Raw genomic sequence first — 26,819 nt, 5'->3', positions numbered from 1 at the left:
TTAATTGGTTTTTTTTTTAATTTTTGATCGAAATTAGGGTTCTGCGAGTATGCGACTGTTTTCGTTCTTCGTAGTTTTGTATATTGCTTAAATTTTCCAACTTAAAAAAAAATATTTAAGTAAATAAAAAAAAAAACAAAAAAAAACCAAATTGGATCAAAAGAAATAAGAAATAGATAAATTATTTTCAAGTTAATAAATTAGCTAGTTTGGGAATTAAAATTAATAATTAGTCGTTTTGGTAAATATTTTTGTCAAACTAGCCGTTTCGGTAAAAGCTCGTTTTTTAACCATCTTTTCAAAAGGCAAGATACTAATGAAGTAGGTTAACACTTAAAAATATCAATAAAAAAATGCAACACTTTCTTATCTATTTCATATGAGACTTAGGTTGATATCCAACACAAAGGATGCACGCATGATCAGCATCCAGCAACCCACGACCATTTTTCTTGGTTATTAGGATACTTTGTTCGGCACTCACCCAAATTAAACAATATGATATTCCATATAATTTAAAGTTAAAATATGACAATTAAATTTGGACAGAACAATATACCTTGGCACTCATCCAAATTAAATAATACGGAATACTGTAAAAATTAATACAAGTCGTTTAACGAAGAAGAAAATACGAAAAAATTACAAAAAAAAATTACAAAAAAAAAACATTTAAATACTCTTTGTATTGCGAAGACGTATTAATTGTAGGGCTTCCCCTGCCCGCAGGTTCTTTGACACACGAAGACCTCTTAACGCTTCAAACGTAATAGGACCGTAAATGGGAGGTTGCTCGGCATCAACAAAGTTTGGAAGTGATTCGATTACTTGGTCATGTGGTGGTGAAAGAAATGTTGCAATTGACATACGTATCCCTGCACCCTTGCATTCAACTCGATGTTGCACATTGCGTAGAATCCCGTTGCTCCATAGCTTTCATGGTACCAACAATCATTAGTCAACAATGTACGTTGGTGAAGAAAATAGTATTCAATTAAATGATCATTTATCACGTTTTTGAATTGATTAATTTTACTACTCCCTCCGTCCCTAAATTACATTCCTCTTTCTCTCTATTATGTGAGGAATAAATGCTAGAAAGAGGAATGTAATTTAGGGACGGAGGGAGTACAACTTATTACATTTGGAGGTAATTTAAGTTAACTTACTGTTGCAGCGTCTCCAAAATTAACAACAAGAGTTCCTGGTAAGTAATCAGCAGCAACATATTTACCCGTTTCATTCATAACTTGGAGTCCACCAATATTTTCATCATCTTGAAGAATTGTTAGAAATCCAGAATCTGTGTGGTTCTGTACTCCTGAGGAGCCTATACTTTATGGAGTGAAGTTGTATTTATTCATCCTCAATGTACAACTCCAACCTTCGAAATTGTAATCTTCGACGCCCATGCTTTTCGCCATTTTTCTTGCCATATCGATCGAAAACTCGTACATTGCTTCAGCATAACTCTCTATTATCTCCCTGTTTGCAATCTTAGATTTAAAGCATTCTCATAAATTATAAATTTCAATGTAAATACAGGTCAAGTTCAACTGATGAGCTCAAGTTCAGAACTTAATTGCCTCGTAATGACTCAACTTCTTAAGGTCCACTAAAATAATGTTCAGTTCAACTTAATTATTTAAGCAGTTCAGTGCTTACAGAGTATGTCAAACATCAGGAACCTCTAATTAAGATTATTATGGATCTGAGTAGTTCCAATTTTATCACTCTTCCGTTAGTCTAGTTGGTTAGGATACTCGGCTCTCACCCGAGAGACCCGGGTTCAAGTCCCGGCAACGGAATGTTTATTTTTCTTTTGTGGACTAGCCAAAGGCTATATATAATTATAGAGTTATTATTCAACTACACACATTTCATAACTGCCTTATATGGAAAACAAATTGTCTCCCTTCTTGCATAAGTCACGCTATTAGTCTTAAAATAGGTTAGGTATCATGACATGCACGGTATATTTTAATTTTTATTATTAAATTAGTATTATATTTAATAAAAAAAAATTCTAAAACTATTGTGAATAAATCATTTTCCAAAATATAGTTTTTTTCTTCTTATTTCATATCTTTACAAAAATTTAAATATTGAATATCACGTGAAAGAGTTGTTTTTACTTTACTCAAATGAGTATTTTAAAATTATGTCGAATGATTGCATTTTAAAACGATTGATAATTAGCAATTGATTATCATCTTAACAATCGGTAATTAGCGACCGTTTTAAAATCATTTGCTAATATTTTACTTTACCGACTGATTTGACGATTGCCGTTAATAGTATTGATCACTAAAAACACGTTTTCTTGTAGTGGTCTTTGATCGTATGGGTAATTTTAAATTTTCATAGACAAATTGATGTATCCTTTTTATTTCTTATTATTAATCAAAGAGGTATTTATATTCATATATAGGTTTTTTTTTCCTAATTCAGTAATTATTCTTAAAAAAATACATTCTCAAAGTTTGCATATTTTAAAGTAATTATATGTTGCCAAAACATATACTTATTGTAGTTGCATATCCTAAAATATAAAAGATTTATAAAAGATTTTATATATAAAAATAATAATAATAATAATAATAATAATAAATAAATAAATAAATAAATAAAAAAAAACTAAAGATACACCAGAAATTGACACCTGTCATTGATGGTGTGTCTCTTAGTTTATAGTTATTGATTGACTAGTTTGGTGCCCGTACGATGCCCGGGTTGTTTATTTAATTTTAAAATAATTTTTTCTATCGATGTATCAAGTTTCTAAAATGTATCATTGATACAAAATTAGTAAGGAATTGATGTAGTTTTATAACAATTCTTGACCCGTACCCTCAACTCCTCAAGTGACTCGACCCGAAATAACCCATAACTCGACCTGCTGATTGACAGATTTATATACAATAATAAAAAAAATAACTTTTTTTTAAAAAAAAATCTATAACTTGTATACATATATGATATATCCTATGCATTAGCATGGGTGCGTTCTAGTATATTTTAAGGTCCTGTTTAATTTGTTCATCTTATTTTCACTTATTTCAAGGTTAATAAGTTTAGATAAGATAAGTTCAAGAAAAATAAATTCAAATAAGTTGTAATAAGGGTTAATCAAGGCTACCAGGTTAAATTTATAACTAAAATAAGTTCTAATAAGGGTTAATAAGAGCTAATAAGTTCGGATAATTTCAGATAAGTAAAAATCAGGTGAGTAGAACACACCCGATCGGCCAATCATTAATTTAATTTAACGTAGTGAATTGTAAGTCATTTATTAGTGGCGTAATGAGCCAAAGACCATACAAATTACAAATAGGGGTACGTAGGGGGATTACATGTACCTTTGTTGTGAAGAAACTCGAAGCTGAGAGCAAAAGTTAGAGACAGAGGCCGACGAAGCAACGTCGAAAAGTCCCAAGGATTCATAAAGTGGGTTCTTTTCGGATGGAGCTAAGTACCCAGTCCCTGGGATTACATCTACATTCCGCTGTTTGATTTCAAGAGGAAGATCGAGCAGTTGTTCTACTACTGATTTCATTTCTCCCATTAATTTAAGGGGTATCCCATGATTTACCACTCTAAAACAACCCCATTTTTCACCAACTTCCCTTAATTTTTTTGGCTTTCTTTCAACTTTGAGTACATCTATTACTGGAATTGAGCCTTCCATGTTAGGCACGTAGTAAATTACTATACTGTGAGATTTTTTGTAACGATATAAATATAGTAATAAGTAAGCAAATAAAATGATAATAAATACTTATTTTGATGTTGTGAAGTATAAAACTAAAATTGCCAAGTCGTGGTGAACCACTGTCTTGTGTGTTTACATAATGGCGGTTTATATAGCAATATATGAAGGAAAAAGGTTAGCCATCAAGACAAGAAATGGCCACAATAAAGGAGAGTAATTGCGACTTAATGTGTAATTAAGAGCATGCCTACCGAATTAATCAACCATAGAGTGCTAACACTCAACTATTATTGGGTAGACATTTTAACAGTCATACGTTAGTATATATATTCCAAAAATGGGCAGTCAGAGAAGAAAAACGGGTATCAAACAAAATAAGGGCCCACACCTAACCTTGTTCATACCCAAGTAACCCATCACCTGAATACCTAACCTTGTTCATGCCCAAGTAACCCATCACCTGAATGTCCTGAATCATGGCAATTGGCACACTAGTAATTAGAAGTACAAAAAAAAATTAAAAAAAATAAAAGACTTAGGGCCTATTTTGATTGACTGAACTGGGCTGAAGTGAACTGAATGTTTAAGAATATAAAACTAATTTATGAATATAGAGGTAATTAAATATGCAATCAATGTCTTCATTCCTAATTTGATATAGACTACCTTCGTTAACAGTTATTTGCAACAAAGAGAGTCTGCGCGGACTATTAGGCAAATGGATTGTACAAATCCTACTTTCTAATAATCATTTCAATAAATATTTTATTGACAAATTCAACATTAATCAACCATTCTTAGTCAAAAAAAACACAAAAGCATATACTACGTATTTGTTAAGATGATTACATGCTAAACATAATCAACAAAAGACTTGGTTTAGAATAATGAACCTCCCTTTAATTAAATCATCAAGGGACGTGAATGAGCCTCTTCATTATCCTTGGGACTGCTTCTAGAAATTTAGGCCAAAAGATGCCAATATAACTCACTAATATAAGCAGCTAGCTAGTTACAATCTATCCATTGAAAATGAAGTATCATATGTCAAACTAGTACAATGACATGTGTAATGTTGACTGTTTTATTTATTTTGGGACAGAGAGAGAATAAACTACGTAGTAATACAAAAATAAGGTCAAACTAGTGCATCGACATGTCATCACATCACATGTGTACAAAAGTTGATCAAGCAATTCCTTAAAAAGAAATTAAAACAAGAAAACTTCCTTAAAAAAAATGAGTAAAGGGTACCTTTGGTGGGGAGAAGCTTGAAGCTGAGAACAAAAGATAGAAACAGAAAGAGAAGAAGCAACATCAAAAAGACCCAAAGCTTCATAAATTTTATGGACTTTTCTTCAATTTGGTGTGCATCTATTACTGGGATTTTTCCTTCCATTTTCTCACTCCTCCTTTTTTTTTTTTTTTGTTTGTTTTTTTTTTTAATGCTTTGTGAGTGTAAAAAATTAATAGATTGTGTCATTTTGTAGCTGATGTATATTATATTATTATCCTTCAAAATTTTTGACTTTTTTTCATCTGGAAAATAAAATTAGCCGAAATGTTTACCATGATCCCTAATACCCTTTAGGAGTCCAATTATCTAGGTAGAACCATCCAATTTGTCTTTAAACGACCAATTTACCGGTTTACAACTTACACCTATTTCATTAACTCAAGCTTACCACGAACATTTATGACAACATATAATGATCATATATGGATCCAGTCGGCATTATATGACCCTGAGATGTATCGCCTAAAATCTCAATGAACTTCGACACCGAGCCCCGAAATATTCGAAATTTCTCAAAAAAAATGTAGATATTAGCCTTCAATTTTGGAATTTTTTGACTTTTTTTCGCCCGAATATAAAAATTGCCGAAATGTTTACCATGGTCCCTAATACCCTCTGGGAGCCCAATTGGGTGGGTGGAACCATCCAATTTGCCTTTAAACGACTAATTTACCAGTTTACAACTTGCAATGATTTCATTAACTCAAGTCTACCAAGAACATTTATACCAACAAATAATGATCATATATGATTCCAAACGACATTATATGACCCCGGGATATATCCCCTAACTTTTCTACACCGGGCCCCAAAACCTCCAAAGTTTCTCAAATAGTGTGGATATTATCCTTTAATTTTGGAATTTTTTGACTTTTTTTTTGCCCGGAAATTAAAATTGGCAAAATGTTTACCATGATCCCTAATATTCTTTGGGAGACCAATTGGGTGGTGGAACCATCCTATTTGCCTTTAAACGGCCAATTTTACGGTTTACAACTTGCTCCGATTTAATTAACTCAAGCCTACTACGAATATTTATGACAACATATAATGATCATATATAATTCCAAATGACATTATATGACCCTGAGATATATCCCATAAAATTTCAAAACTTTTCGACACCTGGCCTCACAATCTCCAAAATTTCTCAAAAAGTGTGGATATTAACCTTTAATTTTGGAAAATTTTAATTTTTTTTTTTTGCACGGAAATAAAAATTGTTGAAATATTTAACATGGTCCCTATTACCCTCAGGGAGTCCAATTGGTTGGGTGGAACCATCCAATTTGCCTTTAAACGGCCAATTTACCGATTTACAACTTATACTGATTTCATTAATTCAAGCCTACCACGAACGTTTATGACAACATATAATGATCATATATGGTTTCAAACGGCATTATATGACTTCGAGATGTATATCCTAAGATCTCAAGCCTTTTCAACACCGGGCCCCGAAACCTCCAAAATTTCTTAAAAGCCGTGGATATTAGCCTTTAATTTTGGAATTTTTTGACTTTTTTTCGCCCGGAAATAAAAATTGCCGAAAAGTTTATCATGGTCCCTTATACCCTCTAAGAGTCCAATTGGGTGGGTGGAACCATCCAATTTGCCTTTGAACGACCAATTTACTGATTTACAACTTGCACCGATTTCATTAATTCAAGCCTACCACGAACATTTATGACAACATATAATGATCATATATGGTTCCAAACGTCATTATATGACCCCGAGATGTATCTCCTAAAATCTCAAGCCCTTTTCGACACCGGGTCCTAAAACCTCAAAAATTTCTCATAAAGCGTGGATATTAGCCTTCAATTTTGGGATTTTTTGACAATTTTTTCGCCAAAAAATAAAAATTGCCGAAATTCTTACCATGGTCCCTAATACCCTCCAAGAGTCCAATTGGGGGGTGGAACCATCCAATTTGCCTTTAAACGACCAATTTACTGGTTTACAATTTGCACCGATTTCATTAACTCAAGCCTACCACGAACATTTATGACAACATATAATGATCATTTATGATTCCAAACGGCATTACATGACCCCTAGATGTATCCCCGAAAATCTTATTTCTTTTCGACACCGGGCCCCGAAACTTTCGAAATTTCTAAAAAAACATCGATATTAGCCTTTAATTTGGGAATTTTTTGTCTTTTTTTCGCACGGAAATAAAAATTTCCGAAATGTTTACCATGGTCCCTAACACCCCAGGGAGTGGAATTGTGTGGGTAGAACCATGCAATTTGCCTTTAAACGACCAATTTACTGGTTTACAACTTGCACCGATTACGCTAACTCAAGCCTACCACGATTATCTATGACAACAAATAATGATCATATATGGTTCCAAACAGCATTATATGACCCCAAGATGTATCCCATAGAATTTCAAGACTTTTCGACATCGGGCCCCGAAATCTCCAAAATTTCTCAAAAAGCGTGGATATTAGCCTTTAATTTTGGAATTTTTGACTTTTTTCGTCCGGAAATAAAAATTGCTTAAATGTTTACCATGGTCCCTAATACCCCCCGGGAGTCCAATTGGGTGTGGAACCATTCAATTTGCGCTTTTAAACTGCCAATTTACCGGTTTATAACTTGCAACGATTTACCGGTTTACAACGGCCAATTTTAATAATTTGCACCGAACCCAACTTGAACCGAAATTGATTCAAACCCGTTTTAACCCGTCAAAACCCGAATTTAACCCGACTTGTTACGAACCTAACCTGAATTCAACCCGACCCGTTCTCACCCAACCCGAATTTAACCCAACATGTTACAAACCCGACTGAAATTAACCCGACTTGTAATTGATCAGACCCGAATTTTACCATACCGATTACTTACCCAACCCAAAATTTCAACCCGATCTATTACTAAGCTGACTCGAAATTAACACGACTTGTTATTGACCCGACCTAAATTCAATCCAAATTGTTCCTGATCCGATTTCAAATTACCTTAAATGCAATTTAGACCCACCTTATTATTGTTGATAAAGCATTTTGTTTTGGGATTATTTTTTCTAATATTTCCACATTAAATAGTTCCTTTTATACTTGGATGTAGACAGGAATAACAGTCTAGATGAATAGATCAAGTTCCATGGTGAAATCTTTAATCAATACAAGTCCGTGAACGAGGAAATAGGTAAAAACTAGGCATAGAACATCTTAATTCTTAAGCCCTTTGTATTATCAAGACGTAGCAAATCTAAGACTTCCCCTGCATGCAGCTTCTTTGACATGCGAAGGCCCCTTTACTAGAGGTGTCAATTCGGATAATCGGATGGAATTTGGGTCGGGTCTATTCGGGTCGGGTCTGTTCGGGTCGGATATATTCGAATCAAAATTATCCTTTTAACTCGGATCGGGTTAAATTCGGGTCTGGTCAAATTCGGGTCATGGTCTATCGAGTCCGTGTCGGATACGGATCGGTTCAACTTCAGATCGATTCACTTTCGGTTCGGATATATTTGGATCGGGTTTAAAACGGGTTTAGCCGGGTAAATTCGGGTCGGATGAATTTGGGTTGGGTTGATTTCGGTTTGGATGATTTCGGTTCGGTCAAGTTCGGTTCGGTCAATTTCGGTTCAATTCCTTTTTGTGTTTGGCTGGATTTTGGTCGAGTTGACCAAATTCATATCCAAATAAGGTTATTTTTAAACTAGAGATATTGTTTAGTTTTTACCTTATTATTGGGTCAATATGATTATTAATTACGAAGCACGAAGTTTTAGTTTTTTCATTTGATCAAGTTATGTGTAATTTTTATCTTTGAGGAAAATTGAGATTGAATAATTATCGATGACTTATCATACCTATATAAGTGAGAAGTGAGACCGAGCTAGTGATATAATGACAAATAATAGTTACATATGGTGATATATACAAAAAAGTATGTCATTTTTTTTAGGTTATTACAAGTTTACAACTCTTCATCAATTGTACAATCATATGAGGCTATGAGTTCTGTACTATTAGTTTAGTTTATTACTGATTCAATTTTTTTAAAGATATTTGTTAGAGTTGTTAGAATTACTTTACTACTAATTCAATTTGTATATTAAAAACTTGACATTATACATATTGATAGTTAATTGTTACTATGTAAATTCTTTTTATTTAAGCATAAATTATTGCATATGTATGTAGTGAGTATATAACCGTGCGATGTATAACGCCTATAATTCTACAATAATGCACAATTGTACTCCGCACTTTTAACCAATATAACAGAATGGGAGGAAACTGTACTCTACACTTTTAACCAATATAAAAGAATTATTAGTTCATAAAATATAACAGAATGGGAGGAAATTCATTAAAAATGACAATAGGCTTTAGGCAGCATTTAACTAGAGTTTTACAAGCATATCAATTAACTCCCGCTTAATGTTTAGGTTTATTAGATCTTGTGGCATTTATTAAAGCTTAGAAAGTAAATTAATATAATTGATATGTACATGAAGTAAACTTAAGACTCCGGATTATTTCTTTGTAGTCAAAAAGTTAACTTATTAATAATTAGTAAATATATAGTATAAGAACTTGAATAAAAAAGTAAATAATTAATTATGATCGGGTTAAATTCGGATCGGGTAAAAATCAAATCGAGTTAAAATCGGATCAAGTTAATATCAGTTCGGGTTAAAACAGATCGGATTAGATCGGTTATTTTTCGGGTCAATTTCGGATCGGGTTTAGCTCGGGTCGGGTCAAATCAGTTTGGTTTGAGTTCAGGTCGGGTCAAATCGGATTCGGGTTGAGTTCAGGTCGGATCAAATCGGTGCCGGGTTAAGTTCAGATCGGGTCAAATTCGGATTTGGGTTGAGTTCAGTTCGGTTGCAGATCGGGTTTGGGTCTTGAATTTCTCGGATCAAATCGGATCGGTTACAGTTCGAAACGGATAATTTTTTTCGGGTCGGTTCGGTTTTGACACCTCTACCCTTAACCCTTCAAACGTTATGGGACCGTAAATGAGAGGGTGCTCAGCATCAACAAACTTTGGAACTGATTCGATTACTTCGTCGGGTGGTGGTGAAAGAAAGGTTGCAATTGATATACGTATCCTTTCACTCTTGCATTGAACTCGATGTTGCACAATGCGTAGAATCCCGTTGCTCTATAGCTTTCGCAGTACCAATGCAACAATCATTAGCTTGCTAGTCTTTTTTTTTTTTTTTTTTTTTTTTTTTGACAATGAGAACTTCATAAATAAAGGGCAAATTACAACCTAAGAGAACTAAAACAAGTAACTAAAAACAACCAAATCCACCTAGCTAAACACGCAAAAACAAAAAGAAAAACCTTGTATATTGTTGCAGAACCCACACGCCCAAACAAACCCATAGAGAGGGTTTGCCACTTACCAGTAGAGAGAAAACGAAGTGACTGTCCATACCCTTGAGCAACATACCAATTACCTCGGAGCCCGGATAACCATAAGGTTCTTACCAAAACCTTTTCTTGGATCAATAGTTGCCAAACGAACCAAAACCTTGGAGAAGGACTGATAATGCAAGCTAACACTAGAGAAGGGAACTGAAACTTGCAATGACACCTATGCAAATTCACGATGGAAGTAGTGAAGAGACCATACACCCGGAAGTCGAAAGCAGCACCCTGTTGCCGAAAAAAGAACCCATAAAATGACTCCGCTCCTAGGGATCTAAAAGCATAGCCACCTCCTAAGAGTCCAAGAGCCAACCCATGAGAGTCGTATTTTTTCACGACTCTTCCATGAGGAACCTTACACCAAAATGCAGGTCCCTTTCCTGCAATTCTACCTATATAGAACGCAAGAAAATGGAGGACTTTGCTTACCACCACCATTAAAGATGGGGAGCCTCCTACAAGATTTAAATTTTTAATGATGACTGTCTTTGTCATCATCAACACTGACACTGGGATGATAGTTACTGACTGAACACCCAAATCATCCCTCAACCAAGTAGCAACAGGAAACGCAAACAAACCTCTCCCCTCAAAATTAACTTCTCCATGCAAACTCCAAATGCAAGGAAAACTAACTACTTGCACAAATAACTCCAGCCTCTGAAAAATAGCATAATCACATAGGGCACCAAAGAGGGAAGCCACGCATTCAAAGTGACAACAACTCCCCATAACACAATCCCTCCCCAATAAAGCAGCTAAATTGACCACCATGCCAACAATCCGAGTACTACTCAACTGTACTACCCCTAAATCCAAGGCTATTGCCAACCAACCAGACTCAAAAAACAACCACCACACTTCATTAGCCTCCAAATGGAGAACTATCCGAAGAAACTCCATCTCATAAACAAACAGGGCAAGGGTATTATTGAAAACTAAACATATGAACAACAACACAAGCAAAGGAAGGCAATAAAACATAATTAAACCAAGACAAAACATAAACAACTTAACCAAAAAAACAGAGCAAAGAAAACTAGCAGACCACACAAAGCGTCTTGTGAGTACCATAAGAAGCAAGGAGTACTCAGCCTATCGCACCGGCAGAAACGAGCACCACATACAATCGTTAAGGCCAACAAAGAAGACCACCTCACCCGAATCAAACCTTGGATTAAGGGAGGAAACCCTAGTCTTAACTTCACCTTTACCGTCGGGAAAACAATTAACGAAATTCCTTTCGACGGCGGCGTTAAGAATAGCCTTGGCTCCTTGATTTGTTGGACAATTCCGACACCCTTAACGACACACCAACCTGATAACCACCGATGGACTTGAAGACAACAACTTCTTTGCTAGTCCCCTAATTCCACTATCTAAACCTTGAAACAACCTAAAAAACAAATAAAAAGAAGCCTAAGATTATCGACTCGCCGGCGATGGCAAGGAGAGACGCCGATTGCCGGCGAGCTGTGGCTAAAATTAGGAAGCGGTGGAAGCGGTGGAGATAAGGGCTTGGTTTTCTATAGAGAGAAACGAAAGTTTTCAAGTATTAGCTTGCTAGTCAATTAAACAATGTCGATAAAGAAGAATTTAAAAGTATTCGAGTATTCAAGTCACACACTCACACCTAAATGATCAATTGTCATGTTTATGAGTCGATTAAGATTGATTTTTGTTTCTTTTTTAAAGAATTTAAAACTTAATATGTTGGAACGTGTGACGATGTGAGTATATCTAAATTAGAATTTATAAAATTGAGGAAAACTACCCTAAAACCAATTTTTTGGTATCAGAACGTATTATAAACAACTTTTGATGATTAAAACTTCTTTACTATCTTAAGGGTTGTTTTGATTAACTGAACTGAATTGAACTAAGTTGAAATAAATTGTTTATAAGAGAAGAAAATTAGGAACTTAACTGAAGTAAACTGAAATTAAGTTAAGGTGAATAGGCCATTAGGCCCTTAGACTACATCAGTTTCAAGGTGTTTTTTCCTGTTTTATGCTACATCAATTTCAAGCGTTAGTTCTTGTTTCGAATTTTACTCTCATAGAAGTGGAAAAAAAAAATGACAAAAAAAACTAGTACTTGAATGAACCTACTTGAAAATTCTAAAACAAAATTTACTAGAACTTAGCAGTTGTTTAGTTGCATTTAAAAAATGGAGGAATTGAAAATTCCCGTGGATTTGGAAATAAGGGGCTTGTTTGGTAGACCATAAAAAGTGAGAATGTTGAAAGCGTAAAATCATGGTAATTTCCAATTCCCACAAAACATGGGAATTTAATTACAAAGGTCTCTCTCGGTAATTTAAAATTCCCAAGATTTATAAATACCCTTTTTCTTTAAACGGAAATACCCATACAAAAACCAAACAAGTTTGGTAAATTCCTAGGAAATTTGACGTATGATTTTAATTCCCATGAAATACAAATGACCATAGAAAATTAATTCCTTTGTCAACCAAACAAGCAGGTGTATTACGTTTGGAAGTTAAAGAACTTACCGTTGCGGCGTCTCCAAAATTAACAACAAGAGTTCCTGACAAGTGATCAGCAGCAACATATTTACCGGACTCATTCATAACTTCAAGTCCACCATCATCCTGAAGTATTGTAAGAAATCCAGAATCTGTGTGATTTTGTACACCTTGGGAGCCTATACTTTCCGGAGTGAAGTTGTATTTATTCATCCTGAATGTACAACTCTATCCTTCAAATTGTCATCTTTCACACCCATGCTTTCGGCCATTTTTCTTGCCATATCGATCGAAAACTTGTACATTGCTTCAGCATAACTCTCTATTATCTCCCTGTTTGCAATCTTAGATTTACACCTACTTAATTTTCTCACGAATTATGAATTTATTTTCAACTAGTTATGATTCTTAAAGGTCCACTAAAGTTATGTTCACTTCAACTTATTTAAGCAGTTAAAGTCTTAAGTGCATACAAAATGTGTCAAAAGATACGTCCGGATTATAAAATCTTGTTATGAGTAGTTCCATTGTATTCACTCTTCCGTTGTAGTCTAGTTGGTTAGGATACTTGGCTCTCACCCGAGAGACCCGGGTTCAGGTCCCGGCAACGGAATTTTATATTTTTCTTTTTCTTTTTTCATACAATGTATCGAATGTGTGTCATTTTATTAATGGCGTGAAAACTGATGAGCCACCAGGACAATACAAATTACAAATGGGGGTGAGGGATTACACGTACCTTTGTTGGGGAGAAACTCGAAGCTGAGAGCAAAAGGTAGAGACCGAGGCCGACGAAGCAACGTCGAAAAGTCCCAAGGATTCATAAAGTGTGTTCTTTTTAGATGGAGCTACATACCCACTCCCTGGGATAACATCCACATTCTGCTGTTTGACTTCAAGTGAAAGATCATGCAATTCTCCTACAACTGATTTACCACTCTAAAACTATCCCATTTTTCACCAACTTCCCTTAATTTTTTTGGCTTTCTTTCAACTTTGAGTACATCTATTTCTGGAATTGAGCCTTCCATTTTAGGCACGTTGTAATAGATTGTGAGATTTTTGTAAAGATATTAAGACTCAAGTTTAATGTACTACGTACGATATCAATTTTGTGAGGCTAGAATTGGATGTTCCAATACCCATTTTTTTTTTTTTTTTTTTTTTTTGTACCTTCTGCCTTCTCCTACACACGTGAACTAATTCACATTCGGGTCATTTTGTGGCTTGTTAGTCTCATTGGCCTGTCGGTAACTTGTTAGGAATTTAGGATGATACATTTGGGTGCATAGTAAACATTTTGCTCGCAAATAGTTCGATACTCCATACACAATACTACGAAGTAACATTTGTTTTAACAAAAATTCGTCATTGTAATTTAAAGGCCATGTATGGCACCCTATATACCAAAATCAATTTTCCAAACACTATCATCTATCAGATTAACATAAAAATAAAGTACAAATATTTCGTAAATATTGAAAACGAAAGCAAAGATGAAAATGATACTGGTCAAGTATATGTACAAAACATTCATACATCTTTGATTGAACGTTCAACACGAACGTCATATCATTCATAAAGGGAAATGAAAATTCCCCAAGATCTAAAAATAGACAAACAAGGAAAACCTTGGTTTGCCAGGAAATATAGGTATAAACTACCTCCTAATCTTCCTAACTGTAAAACTCCCGAATAACATCGAGACAGAAAGCAAAGGCTTCCCTGCTGTTAAAAAGACCTAACCATTACAATAAAGGCGAGATTAAAAAAAATGTTAATGTAAGAAGAGTAACAAAAAATATACACAAATTTCATATTTCTGCCTATACAGTTCGATGATCATCGCATAACCACCAAAGCCCTGAAAGTGGAAGAGACTGACATACATGAAACCTAGAGCAAGATGGTTCAATGGCATCATGGATCTACAACTACTCTGTCAGACAACCACAATAGAGGAACACAAGGCACTCCTAAAGCTCAACCAAGGTATCCCCGGCTCAGGAAAATTGACTCGTCCATCTTCAAGGTAACAAGATATACAACTTACATGGAATGACGGCCATCAGATTTATCTCTTGGTGTTGGTCTTTCATCTTGGATCTCCTCAAGATCTTCGTCATCCCCTCTTCTACCTGCTTGCTCCTTCCAATAAGCAACGAGCTTCTTCAACCTAGCAACTTCTTTTGAGGAAACATTTTTGTTTGGATCATTTACAATGGATCGAACTCTAGATGCATACCTGGAATTGAAGCATAGAATGAAAATTAAACATATGAAAATCAAATGACACGTCAGTTTAGCTATAGCATGTCAAGGACAAGTCTGAAGTCTCCTATATTTTTAGTAGTACAGCTTCTAAATCATTGGTTGATGCTAAAGTTTATACAAAAATCACACCAAAGACCTTTTTTTTTTAATTATTTTCTATTATGTGATTCAGAAGACATACGATCAAAAGGAGCAAAAACATATCATGTAAAGGTGGAACATACGTTAGGGAGTTGTAGGTCTCATCTAAATTCGATTCAGCAGGAGACACATTAACAAACATCAGTGTCTTCGCATTGCCACCAAGAGAATCACTCATCAACATTGTTAATTTGTGATTTCTGTATGGTATATGCTGCCCGCCGGTTGATAATGCACTAATAACATCACCAAGAGCCGAAAGTGACTTGTTGATGCTTTGAGCCTCTTTCAATTGACTACCTGCAGACCCTGACTTCTTCACTCGTTCAGATCCAGCAAGATCAACAAAACTTAACTGCAATGGTTGAACTAAACATTAACAAATTATATACGAAATATAGAAGTAGAAACAGCAATACAGTCAAAGTTAGCTGGAGGAAAATCCCTTGCAATTTTCACCACTAATACGCTATAAAACTCACACATGTAAAATAAATACTTGTATGTTCTTAGGTGATGTCATTACCTTTCCTCTAGATACAGATTGCGTTTGAAGATTAGTACTTTCAATGATAATTGAAAGTATAAGATGAGATCTTGAACTTTGCTCATTCATATGGGTTCCTGATATATGTCTTTGCTCAGATCCTTTCTGAATAAGACTTCTCAAATCCTCGTAAGTAGAGACATGTACAACAGTCACATTTTCAACATTTACCATCCCCTACACCAATGTTGAAACTATCAGTACCAAAACAGTTTTAATACATTAAGTTACAAAGACTTTTTATAGTCAAGTAACAATAAAACCATATATGACATACAACAAAAGTAACAACAAGAAATGAGTAAAACAAGGGAATGTGCGCTAGTGCAGTATTCTCTTAACACAATTACCTTCGAATCTTTCTTGATGTCTAGTTTCAATCGCTTTGCATTTTTAGGTACTAGAAGATCCATTAATGTATCTTGATACAGCTCCAACATGTAGGCCTACACAATATTTATTATTAACCTTAGTATTGGCTGAAAATTTTTCAGATAGATTGACAATATTTTCAGACATAAACTAATACTTTTAAAATAGTAATGATAAATACAGCAAAGCAAGATGGATACCTTCAATGAAAATGAGAACTTCTTGTTGTCTCTTTTCAAGATTTTAAAAAGTTCCGACGTGGCACGTGGGGTAAGTCCAGGTTCACTTTCTGTTCCATATATGGTATATGTCTTTCCGGAACCAGTTTGACCATAGGCAAATATGCAAACATTAAATCCATCCACAGCAGATTGCACTAAATACTGCATAAAATTAGAAATTCATATAGTCAACACTTGATAGCATGTTGTGTTACTTTAAGACTAGCATGCTGAATCACCAGAAGACTACAGACACATGAGATTACATAAACTCACTCTTTCTTAAAATAAACGAAAACATGTATTCAAAGAAAACAATATACACTGTAAAAGAATGAAAAAACACTTGACATAAAAGGTACATTTACTAATCATTACTTACCCTGGTATCCTCGAAAACATCGTCTTGGGTCGCACTTCCATCAAAAACATGATCATAAATATGTTGCTTTGCCTTTTCATCTTTCCATGGATGTTCAACTGTAAATTCGTCTGAGCTTATGACAATGCTCCTTTCATTATCAGTCTTTTCTTTACCACTTAGTGGCCTTACACGACAATAGACTCTAATCTTGCCTTTCATGTCTGTACAAAGTAAAATGACAATTCAATACATATCAATATTAACTCTTATCAGCAGAGTGTAATTGATGTCTATTAACATTAAATAAACACCTTCAATCATGTTAAAATATCTCTTCCTTGCTGCTTGTTCTTCCTTATACAGCACTTCCAACTCGGACAATTGCGCAGCTTGCATTTTCAGGATAGCAGCAGTTTGCTCATTTTTTCTATCAATATCCTACAAGAAAGCAATAATATACAGCTTCAAGGCATTACACATCTCACAACTGAACAAAATTATGCAATGAGGAAGGAGACCTTAGAACATGTAGAGGTAACTTGTTAATAATTTCAACAGATTAAGATATATTACCGCTTTCATTTCCCTGAGTTCCTCTAGCTCTCTCAGATTATTTTGTAAGACAGACAGATCGGACTCTTTGGCTTCAAGTTTTGATTCAGCGATCTCTAAATCATTTTTCATCCCCTCCAATCTCTTCTCAAGTTCAGAGATTTGAAGCTTCAAGATTTGTCGTTCTTTCTCAAAATCTTTCCCAACGTTCTCATTCTGAAATCAAGTAGCAATATGACTTAATATCTAATATCCAACAAGAACAAATGAAGAACCAAAATCAGAGGCATAGTGTTACTTCCTCTGTAGGACTAAGTATCTAATGTCTAAGAGCACAAAAATAAGAACCAAAACCAAAGGAATAGTGTTACCTCTTCTGTATGTTTCCTTTCAAGCCTTCGAATATTTTGTTCCATCGATAACTTCTCTTCTACAAGTCTCTTGACTGTTAGTTCAGCACGATGCAATTCTTCACTTCGCACTCTCAACTCATCTTGTATTTTACACAAATCCTGCTTAAACATGATCAGTTATTGATATGCACGTAATGCAAGAAGCTATGAATAAGTGCAATTAAAGTGTCCTATTTACCTGATTATTTGCCCCTGGCAAGTCCTGCTGCGCATTTTGCTCAGATAATGTATCGTTGAGCTTTGCTAATTTCACTTCCAGGCTATTTTTCTCCATCACTGCTGACTGGACAGTACAAATTATATCATAAAAATGAAACAGGAAAAGTACATCATAGCTGCAGGTAGTTAAACAGAAAGGAAGCATACTGCATACCTGAAGTGCAGCTTCCTTTTCATCGTATAAGGAGCTCAGCCTGTCACGTTCAGCAGTCATCTTTCCCACATTTCGCCTCTCAATCTTTAAGGATTCTTTCAAGGCACTCAACTCTTCTTGCAAATTCTCCTCTACCTTTTGTTTTTCTTTTAACTCTCCTGATAACTGAAATAAACAAGCACATTGATTAGTGTCAATCATATCCTTCAACTTTAAGTTAGTGATTCCTTGTCACACTTTAAAAAATAAATTAATAAACCATATTATCTAACGTACAGCAACATTTCTACCAAAACACATAATTTAATTTCCATATTTCAGTAACTTCAAGTTCTGTGACTTTTCTACAGCTTTTGGAGCTTAAAGCTTTTCCATCCTGATTTTCTAGCAAACAAAGCCAAATGCATAAACGAAAGCACTGCTTCATCCTTTCACTATCCCCATATATTTTTTTCACAACTACATGTAATAGATGGTACCTGTTAAATCTATCAAAATACCTCAAACTTTGAAGCAGAATATATACAACAAAAAAGAAGTGGGTGGAATCACATACTTGATCAATATGCTTTTGAGATTCTTCAATAGAGTTGTACAAATCTTGAAGTTGCTTCTCATAAGCTTCGGCAGTCGGAGTAGCAGCAGGAGGCTTAGAACTGTTGGGAGCTTCTCCATTTGTTGCATTGTTGGCAACAGTTCTTGCTTTAGAATAGCGTCGCAACATTACATCGTTTATGTGCGTTTGAAGAGCAACACATATTTCTTCACCCTGGATTGTGTGTAAATCTTAGTGCACAGTAAAAATCCAAATCAACTATCAACCACCAAATAAGAGGAGATGTGTAACCTGCTTAGTTTCAAACTGGAAGATGTGGAGAACACCAGCAACCCTCATTTTGAAGAACACAGCAGTATTGCTGCTACCAAACTGCATAATATCTCTCAGCTCCGCTGAATGCAAATACTCTTTAGGAACTGGCCGGAAAAAATGAACCTGTAGGAGTAACAAGAATTGATATGTTGAGTGTTAGGACATCAAAAAAAATGGCCAAGACCATATAAAGTTATTTCTTTTAGAACATACGACATACCCCACGCTTGTTGATTCCTAAGATGACCTTCCCGGGTAAAAGGCCAATGGGATCATCAATCTTACGGACACTAAAAAATACAGAATTGCCATAGGGAAGCAGTCTCAAGATCCTTAAAAACTGTTGCCTAGCATCTTCCTTGGACAACTTATCCTGTAAAAAACACAGCACTTGAATTTTAATTGCATCTAACATGGAATTTACTCCTGTGACCCTTTATTAATAAATCGATTCCAACTTACAGTAGAATCAAATAATGTTTTCAAACAACGTTAAAAGAATGTAAGCGTTCAGCACCATATAACAAATAACATTGACATTCTAAGTTTTATGCAATATGAAAGATAACTAAATTCTACCATAGTGATCAAAGACTGGCAAATTTTCAACATTAAATAAGTATAAATATTCTTCTTTGGTGCAAACATTAATAAATGTGTACATGTATGAATGTGTGGTTGTCTTTTGAGTGTGCGAGTCCAAAAAAACAGAGTCCAAACCAAACGGAAGAGGATTTGAGCTTTTAAAGTCAATGATAGTTTGAAATCACAGCGGCTAAAACTACAGTACTATTTACCCCTTTTTTGAACCATGGAAATAGGGTTTATTTCTTGATAAAAAAAAATAATTTCAAAGTCTTGACTCTTACCATCAAGTGATATCGAGAAATAATATCCACCTCCCAGTCCTGCTTTGCACGGGTTATTGCAATTTGTCTTGGTAAAAATCTCTCTAAAAGTGAAGTCCAATCACTGCATACACACCCACCAAACTGTCAATGCTTTGCTAAATACATATAACATTCTCATCCTAAGAGAAATAATTATTAAGAACTTCAAGTATATCTGGGAATTAGGGCTGGGTAGCAAGTTCACAACCATCAAACATGATATACTCACGTGCACAACTCTGGGTGACTAACAAATCCAATCTCAACCAATATCTGCAGAGCAGACAACTGTGCAGCATCATCTCTTCCGACAGGGTAGTTACCCAATATATAATCATGTTGCAACTGCAGCACAAAAATTCGATAGACTTTCTATAAGTATTCAAAGTACAACTTGATAACCATTTATCAGAAGCTTGAACATTTATGATAGATGCAAGTCACATACTTGAACATACGACAACTGCATAAACATTGGGTCAGTCACAGCTTCATCAGACTCCCGAAACAGCTTTTTTTTGAAAACCAATTTGCAATGCAAGATTTCCCCTCTACTACGCTCTTTTGCTGCTTTGAAATCCGCAAGGAGATCGCCAATGTATTTGTTTTCATCTAACCCAATATACTCCTCTGTGACAATGCAATGGAAATGCAAGGTCAGCATTTAGGAAAAGAATAAATTATTTAAGGCTATCACCAGGATCAAAGTATATACCAGTTCCAGTATCACTTGATTTAGAACCTGGAACAACTTTGCGAAACTCAAACAAACTGAAGCTAGAGTATGTAGAGAGTTTGATGATTCCTGCAAGTTCCTGAATATGGCAAGGATAATGTTAGTGGCAGCAACATTCATAAGAACTAAAAATTTGGAACACACAAATTCTAACAAATAGAATTTAGAATTAAGCAATTCTTTATTTTTCACCAAGAATAATATAATACGCAAAAGAACTAATTCCGACAATGAGGTAGACTTAACGAATGTAATCAAATTGTGAATATGGTAAGGATAATGCTAGTCGCAGCAACATTCATAAGAAATACTCCGTAAAAATTTGGAATCTGCATGTTCTAACAAATAGAAATTAGAATTAAGCAATTCCTCAGTTTTCGCCAAGAACAACAAATCACGTGAGCAAACCAAACCCGAAAATGGAGCAGACTTAACAAATATCATCAAAGTTTTTCACTGCAGGGGGGGGGGGGATTGGACTCTGACAGGTCAGGAAAGGGTTTCATTACATATCTTTCTAGTGATAACATGTGCAATACAGGAAAAATACCCATGATCCCTACTTCCCTAGTACTCGAAACTGCCTGAAGAGCATGAGCAGTATGCTGAACACAAACTCTACAAGCAAGTAAGCAATGTATGGAATGGGAAGGTTTGCTACAACCTTCATTGCTGCTAAATTTTTTATCTCAAGCTAAGCAGCCTTGCATTCATAATATGCTATGAAAATAAGTCATACAAACGAATAAAGTCATGGAGGTAGGTCAATTTTTTAAACCACCTTTTGTCTTGACGAAAAAAAAGGAGCAAATAAGCAAACGATTTTATTCTGTACAAGTGAAAAACAAATATTAGGTGAAGTTGGGAAAACAAAGCATGAGGAAGATGGTCAGGTGAAGAAATTGCTTGATAATTTCATTCATCGAACAAAGCAAGATGAACTGATGAAGTACTTGCAAATGACCCCAAGGGTGTTTACAAAAATTGCATTCTAAATCCATCCTGTATCATTCCTCTTTCTGAAACCTAAGAAATTAGTCCAGCAATCAAACTGAGGTTCCATTGAAAAAAATAGAGCGGTGACGGGGGGTGATCGGGGGAGAGCAAGTGACCCTAAAGCTTGTGAACAAGACAGAAACACCTCAGGTTTTACCACCATACTAGCAAAGAACCAATAAACAAATTCTTAGTAATCCGTAGCAACCAGCATTGAAGTATTTTATATATTGGCAGCTTGTGAACAACACAGAAACAACCTAGTGCCCAGTTAACATTGCTAACACCCTACAAGATACACAGCATTCATGAAGGCTGGTGTAGACTTTCTCCCAAATATGTAATTTCACACTATTGCATGGATAAATTTAAATACATTAACATAATGGCATACCTCAACCGCATCTGCTACAGTTGTTGACATGTCATAGGTGATTTCTTCAAAGGTTTCATCCAAGAAGAACACAATTGTTGTAAGCTTTTTACCAGTTAAAAGAGCTTCTATCTCTTCTCGTCCAGGAATAATTTGCCTAGGTCCAGCCTTAATGGAACGTTTTAAAGCATTCAAAGTGTTTTGAGCAAGCAACTGAATGTCAGGGTCTACATTTGCACCATATGCAACATTGTGAACGTATTCGGAGAGATATGCACCAATTTCCTTGCTCGGAGGCATCGAAGATGCACATAAGTACATGAGCTCCCATGCTTTGATCAAAAACTGTCTGTCATCAAAGAATAATTCAAGACAAGAAAAGAACAGCAAATAAATACCATAAATAATTAAATATAGTGTCCATGAGAAGTAGCATTTTGTACGAAAATTTAGCACCTGTCTGGATTGTTCCTGGTTTGCTTTGAGATTTGTACAAAAAGCTCATCCCTAAGCTCCGAACGCTTCAAGGTATGCTTAAACAGTTTACCAACCAGTTCTATTCTTTCATCTAAACTTGTTGGAGTTACTCTATCTGAAGAATCAACTCCCATGTACTTCAAAATTGTTTGAAACAGCTTTGTAGCACGAGTCACCAAATCACTACTGATTTTAAGCAAGGAAGTTGGAATCGGATCCTGTCAAAATATTGTTTGAACTGAGTACATATGTAACAGGGAGAGTAAAAATATAGTAAGGCTGGTAGATTACCTTCTGGAAGCAAAGCATATCCTCAAAAGAGAACTTCTCCCTATTCTGAGGACCAGAGGATTTCTTGGAGAAAAAGCCACGTCTTCCAGAGGACTGAATCTGTTTCTGCATTGCTCTTAAAAAACCCTCCACCTAAAAAAACCATGCTTCACAATATGAGAATACAAGAAATATAAACAGAACTAGATTTAATTTCATGTATAATTATTGTGAAGAATGAATATGTTGCACTTCACTTTGAAGATAATTTCTCACCTGAAATTTGTTGATCAAGGGAATTGCCCCTGCAAGTTCAGCTGGAATGGACATCGACAGTGTCATTGGTGTACTGTCAATATATTCAAAACCAAAACCCAGAAGTCACTGATAATTCACTCAAAGATTTACAGAAACTCGAAGAGTCCACATGAATATAGAACACTTATAAGGCATGTTACTCAGGCAAGAGAAATATCAATTTAAATTGTTGTAAAGTGATTCAAGGTTTATGCCATACTAAGCATTGATGGAGAGAAAACCTACCATTCTAAAGATTTTATTGACTTCCAAATTATTTGTTTGCATTCAAATAGTGTCACACACAACTACACTAATACTTGTAAATTCTCTATCAGAAAAAGTTGCAATTATGTTTCATCAGTATTAACATACAAATCAAGATTGCATGAACATGAAGCAAATACGCCCAAAAAGGGATTCATTATGACTCTATACAAAGTTAGATATCATGCTCCTCATGTTAACATAATCAGGGTATAACAAAATTGATTTAGAGAGCACATCATTAGATAGGGACGAACAACGAGGCCCTAGGGAGAGTAATCTCTTAAAAATGAGTCTGGAGATGACTTATAGAAGATTAACAGGGATGATTGAAGCTCAATCAATTAGGAAAATAGTAAAACCACAATCATAATTTGGATTGATACCTATACCTTCACTGAAGCATACAATTAACCTATGGTATCAGAGAGTAGCTTAGCATGAAAAATGGAGCCAACTTCCACAGGATCTAGTCTGAAACTTAGTTAAGGTAGATATAACACTTCAATTCTTTACTTTGATGCAAGGAAGTGTGCAGTCTCCCCAAATGTGAGTTGAGCACACAAGCTCAAACAGCATAATCCTACATGATTGACTTTTTACATTCAAGACTTCAGACAATTTAGACTATCCACTAACCAATATAAAGCCCAATATAATGCAAAACTATGTCATTATAAAATACAATATACAATACAATTATAAAAAGTCGCAAAGTAAATAGAAACTTACGGCGGAGCAAAGTTTGTTGTACCATCACTGTCATAGTCATCTCCATTGGAGAAGGCACTCGAGTGGGAAGGAGATCCATTTCCATTAGCACTAATGGAAGAGAATCTCGAACTGTGAGAAGTATTGGGTGTTCGATCCATTGTCATTTCACTATCAAATTCCAAACATTCAAGGGCTCCACAAGCCTCACCTCACCCAAACCCTTGCCAGACTGCAATTTATGACACACCCCGAACATCATAAACACCAATATCTCAAAATGACAGAAAAACTAATGCAAGCTGAGCAAAATCAGTATTGATTAACATTCACATTAATGGGGCACACTCACATTAAAAGGATCACAATCACAGAGAATATCATAATTCTGGGGGGCGCACAAAGTCAACTTAATCAGTAAGAAATACAATAACACCCTACAACAAATTGGACCCAAATAACCTCACAGAATTGGATCATCCATATAAAAGGGCTATGTGAAATGATACATTCTGTCATTCTGTGCATCATATCATATGTTAAGGCATAAAATCAAACTCACACAAACAAATAAGCAATTAGTTCAAGTTCAATTGTTCATTGCATGGACCACAAAACCCCAATTAACACAGTAGCCCAGAATAAGACATGATAAATTGACAAAAGAAACTTCATGAATCAACAACAATCAACGTGGAAAAAATATTAAAAATTAAAGCTAGCAAAGACAAAATAATATATGGGTTTAATTGCCGGACTAAAAATTCAGCTGGGTTTAAAATCAAACCCATTAATCAGAAAGAGGAAAGAACCCCACAAAAAATTAAAAATTTTTATCTTTGAAAAAAAAAATAGTAAAACAAACCCAGAAAATGTGGCAATAGATTATGCAAAAATCATCAACCAAAACCCAGAAAAATACAGCAAATCTAAAACAAGAATGGGCGAAAGAACAGATCTTTTTGCAAAAAAATAAAGTAAAACAAATGATAGATATAAGAAAACTATGTAATTGAATTAAAGCAAATGTACATAAAATTAAAAAATGGGAAGATCAAATTAAAAGTACCCATTACCGAAAAAGGATTGAAGAAGCAAGAAATTGAAGAAAAGCGTCGACCTTTGGTGAAATGAGAGAGAAAATGAGGGATCTTTGAACGCCGGAGGAGAGAGAAAATAAAAAAAAAATTAAAGGGAAAAAAATGAAGGTAAAGAAAGGAGGGAAAAAGAAGTGATAGTCACGAGAGTTGAATTATGTGAATAAATTTAGTAAGCAAAGAAGGAAGGATATGTTTGCTGGGCAAAGAAGTTCGTCTACTACTACTACACCTTGTTGGGAGCAGACGGCAGATGAGAGAGAATAGGGACACCAACTCTGTTTGGAATCTGCAGGATTTTTGTTCAAATTTTTAAATTTGAGGTACTAACACTTGACGTCGTTTTCCCATGACTTTCAATTTAACCCCCACCCCCCCCTTTTTTTTTTTAATGTATAATCGGTTGTACCACAGGTCCACGATATATTATATGCGGAATACTCATGTAAATCATACGATATTCCGTATTAAGTATACATTACGAAAAATTTTGTTAGTTTGTTTGTTATGATTATTCAAAATAAGTGAATCTCATAATCAAAATTGAAAACTTGAAATAGAATTGGTTGTACCAAAAATATGTACAATTAGGGTCTGTTTACATTTAGTAAACTTAACTGAACTGATTAGAGCTCAACTAAAATGAACTGGACTGAGCTGCAATGGATATTTTATGAGAGTAGGAAATTAGCCGCTGAACTGAACTGGACTAAACTAATTAGAGCTGAACTGAACTGAATTATACTAATTGAAGTAAAATTAAGTTGAAGTAAACATGCCATTAGATTTGACCTAATTTTTGCCTGTTAAGAAGACAGTAGGGTAAATGATGGGTGTGATTGTTTATAAATAAAGATAATGATATGGATAAATATACTTTGTAATTTCATATGAATTTTTTTCAACATGTCTATGATGTGTCACGAGCATATGTATGCATGAAAGGTGTCAAAATCACACCCAACCCGACTCAAAACCAATTTGAAAAATATGCGATTTTAACATCAACTCGCGTCGACACGATAATCTAGCATGACTCAACTTTAAAAATAAATCTAATCCGATCATCCGAATTTACACCTCTATACTGCATTATTGCATATACCCACCCCCGTCCTATCTAACTTGTCTCTCGTAAATCTATTTGTACTCAATTGAACCATTGAGTGATTAGATGGTGTCATGGTATATTAAATGGTTTTGTATGTAGTAATTAGTCCAGCATAAGTATTGAAGCTTCAAAGAATGCCCCAATTCATCACTTCTGATAAAATTCATGGCTATATCTAGTCTCTACCACGCTTACCACCGCCCACTGCCACCGACACTAAGCCCCCTAACTCCCCTACCATTACTTGTCCACCATGTATTGTTGATGCTACACCGCTCTTGCGATGAGACACATTATTTGACTTTTACAATATTCCACAAGTAATATTTGTAACTACTCCGTATGTTTTAATACATGGTGTAACATCATACGAAGTACATTATAATGTAAAATATTAATATTGGTGAATTATTCTCAATATGTATTTTCAAACAATCAAATTTTATACAACTTCTACCAAATGATAACTAAAAAATATATATTATATCCGTTTTTTATTAATTACAATAAATAAAAGGATGCAATTTATAAAACATAAAAAATTTCTTTATTACA

General features: G+C 34.9%; 1 protein-coding gene, 2 non-coding genes and 2 pseudogenes across 5 annotated transcripts; 2 read left to right on the top strand and 3 right to left on the bottom strand.

Annotated features, from left to right (window-relative positions):
* Window positions 1–425: 425 nt before the first annotated feature.
* Window positions 426–3,700, bottom strand: LOC145624544 (2-oxoglutarate-dependent dioxygenase DAO-like; annotated as a pseudogene).
* Window positions 1,738–1,808, top strand: TRNAE-CUC (transfer RNA glutamic acid (anticodon CUC)). Its single transcript has one exon. It is a non-coding gene; the product is annotated as a tRNA-Glu (tRNA).
* Window positions 3,701–8,184: 4,484 nt separating the features above from the next.
* LOC145637931 (2-oxoglutarate-dependent dioxygenase DAO-like) lies at window positions 8,185–13,942 on the bottom strand (annotated as a pseudogene).
* Window positions 13,452–13,524, top strand: TRNAE-CUC (transfer RNA glutamic acid (anticodon CUC)). The gene has a single exon. It is a non-coding gene; the product is annotated as a tRNA-Glu (tRNA).
* A 445-nt stretch (window positions 13,943–14,387) lies between the features above and the next one.
* On the bottom strand, window positions 14,388–25,514 carry LOC145560226 (kinesin-like protein KIN-14E). 3 transcript variants are annotated; one of them, XM_081621490.1, is made up of 24 exons: window positions 25,126–25,514; window positions 24,078–24,288; window positions 23,058–23,130; window positions 22,803–22,934; window positions 22,491–22,729; window positions 22,056–22,383; window positions 20,645–20,744; window positions 20,378–20,559; window positions 20,159–20,274; window positions 19,909–20,011; window positions 19,260–19,412; window positions 19,016–19,162; window positions 18,725–18,937; window positions 18,169–18,333; window positions 17,974–18,078; window positions 17,754–17,894; window positions 17,404–17,598; window positions 17,142–17,268; window positions 16,849–17,051; window positions 16,446–16,628; window positions 16,224–16,319; window positions 15,853–16,050; window positions 15,410–15,681; window positions 14,388–15,156 (listed from the first exon to the last, which is right to left on the bottom strand). In XM_081621490.1, the coding sequence occupies exons 2-24, from the start codon at window positions 24,221–24,223 to the stop codon at window positions 14,961–14,963; spliced, it is 3,813 nt and encodes a 1,270-aa protein (XP_081477616.1). In that variant the 5' UTR covers window positions 24,224–24,288; window positions 25,126–25,514; the 3' UTR covers window positions 14,388–14,960. The 3 variants fall into 3 exon arrangements, with proteins under 3 accessions (XP_081477616.1, XP_081477611.1, XP_081477623.1); XM_081621485.1 differs by having other exon boundaries at window positions 25,133–25,514; XM_081621497.1 differs by lacking the exons at window positions 24,078–24,288; window positions 25,126–25,514 and adding an exon at window positions 23,738–23,885.
* Window positions 25,515–26,819: the final 1,305 nt, after the last annotated feature.

Source organism: Chenopodium album, chromosome 1 (genome assembly GCF_948465745.1).
Source record: "Chenopodium album chromosome 1, dcCheAlbu1.1, whole genome shotgun sequence".
Lineage (NCBI taxonomy): Eukaryota > Viridiplantae > Streptophyta > Magnoliopsida > Caryophyllales > Amaranthaceae > Chenopodium > Chenopodium album.
This window is presented reverse-complemented; position numbering and strand designations above follow the sequence as displayed.

Bases quoted from the DNA above. Each gene is read 5' to 3' on its own strand.
- LOC145560226 (XM_081621490.1), bottom strand. From the start codon at position 24,223: ATGACAATGGATCGAACACCCAATACTTCTCACAGTTCGAGATTCTCT. The intron at 22,935-23,057 runs GTGAGAAATTAT...TGGTTTTTTTAG, and splicing joins CCTTGATCAACAAATTTCAG to GTGGAGGGTTTTTTAAGAGC. The intron at 15,682-15,852 runs GTAATGACATCA...CAACCATTGCAG, and splicing joins AATCTGTATCTAGAGGAAAG to TTAAGTTTTGTTGATCTTGC.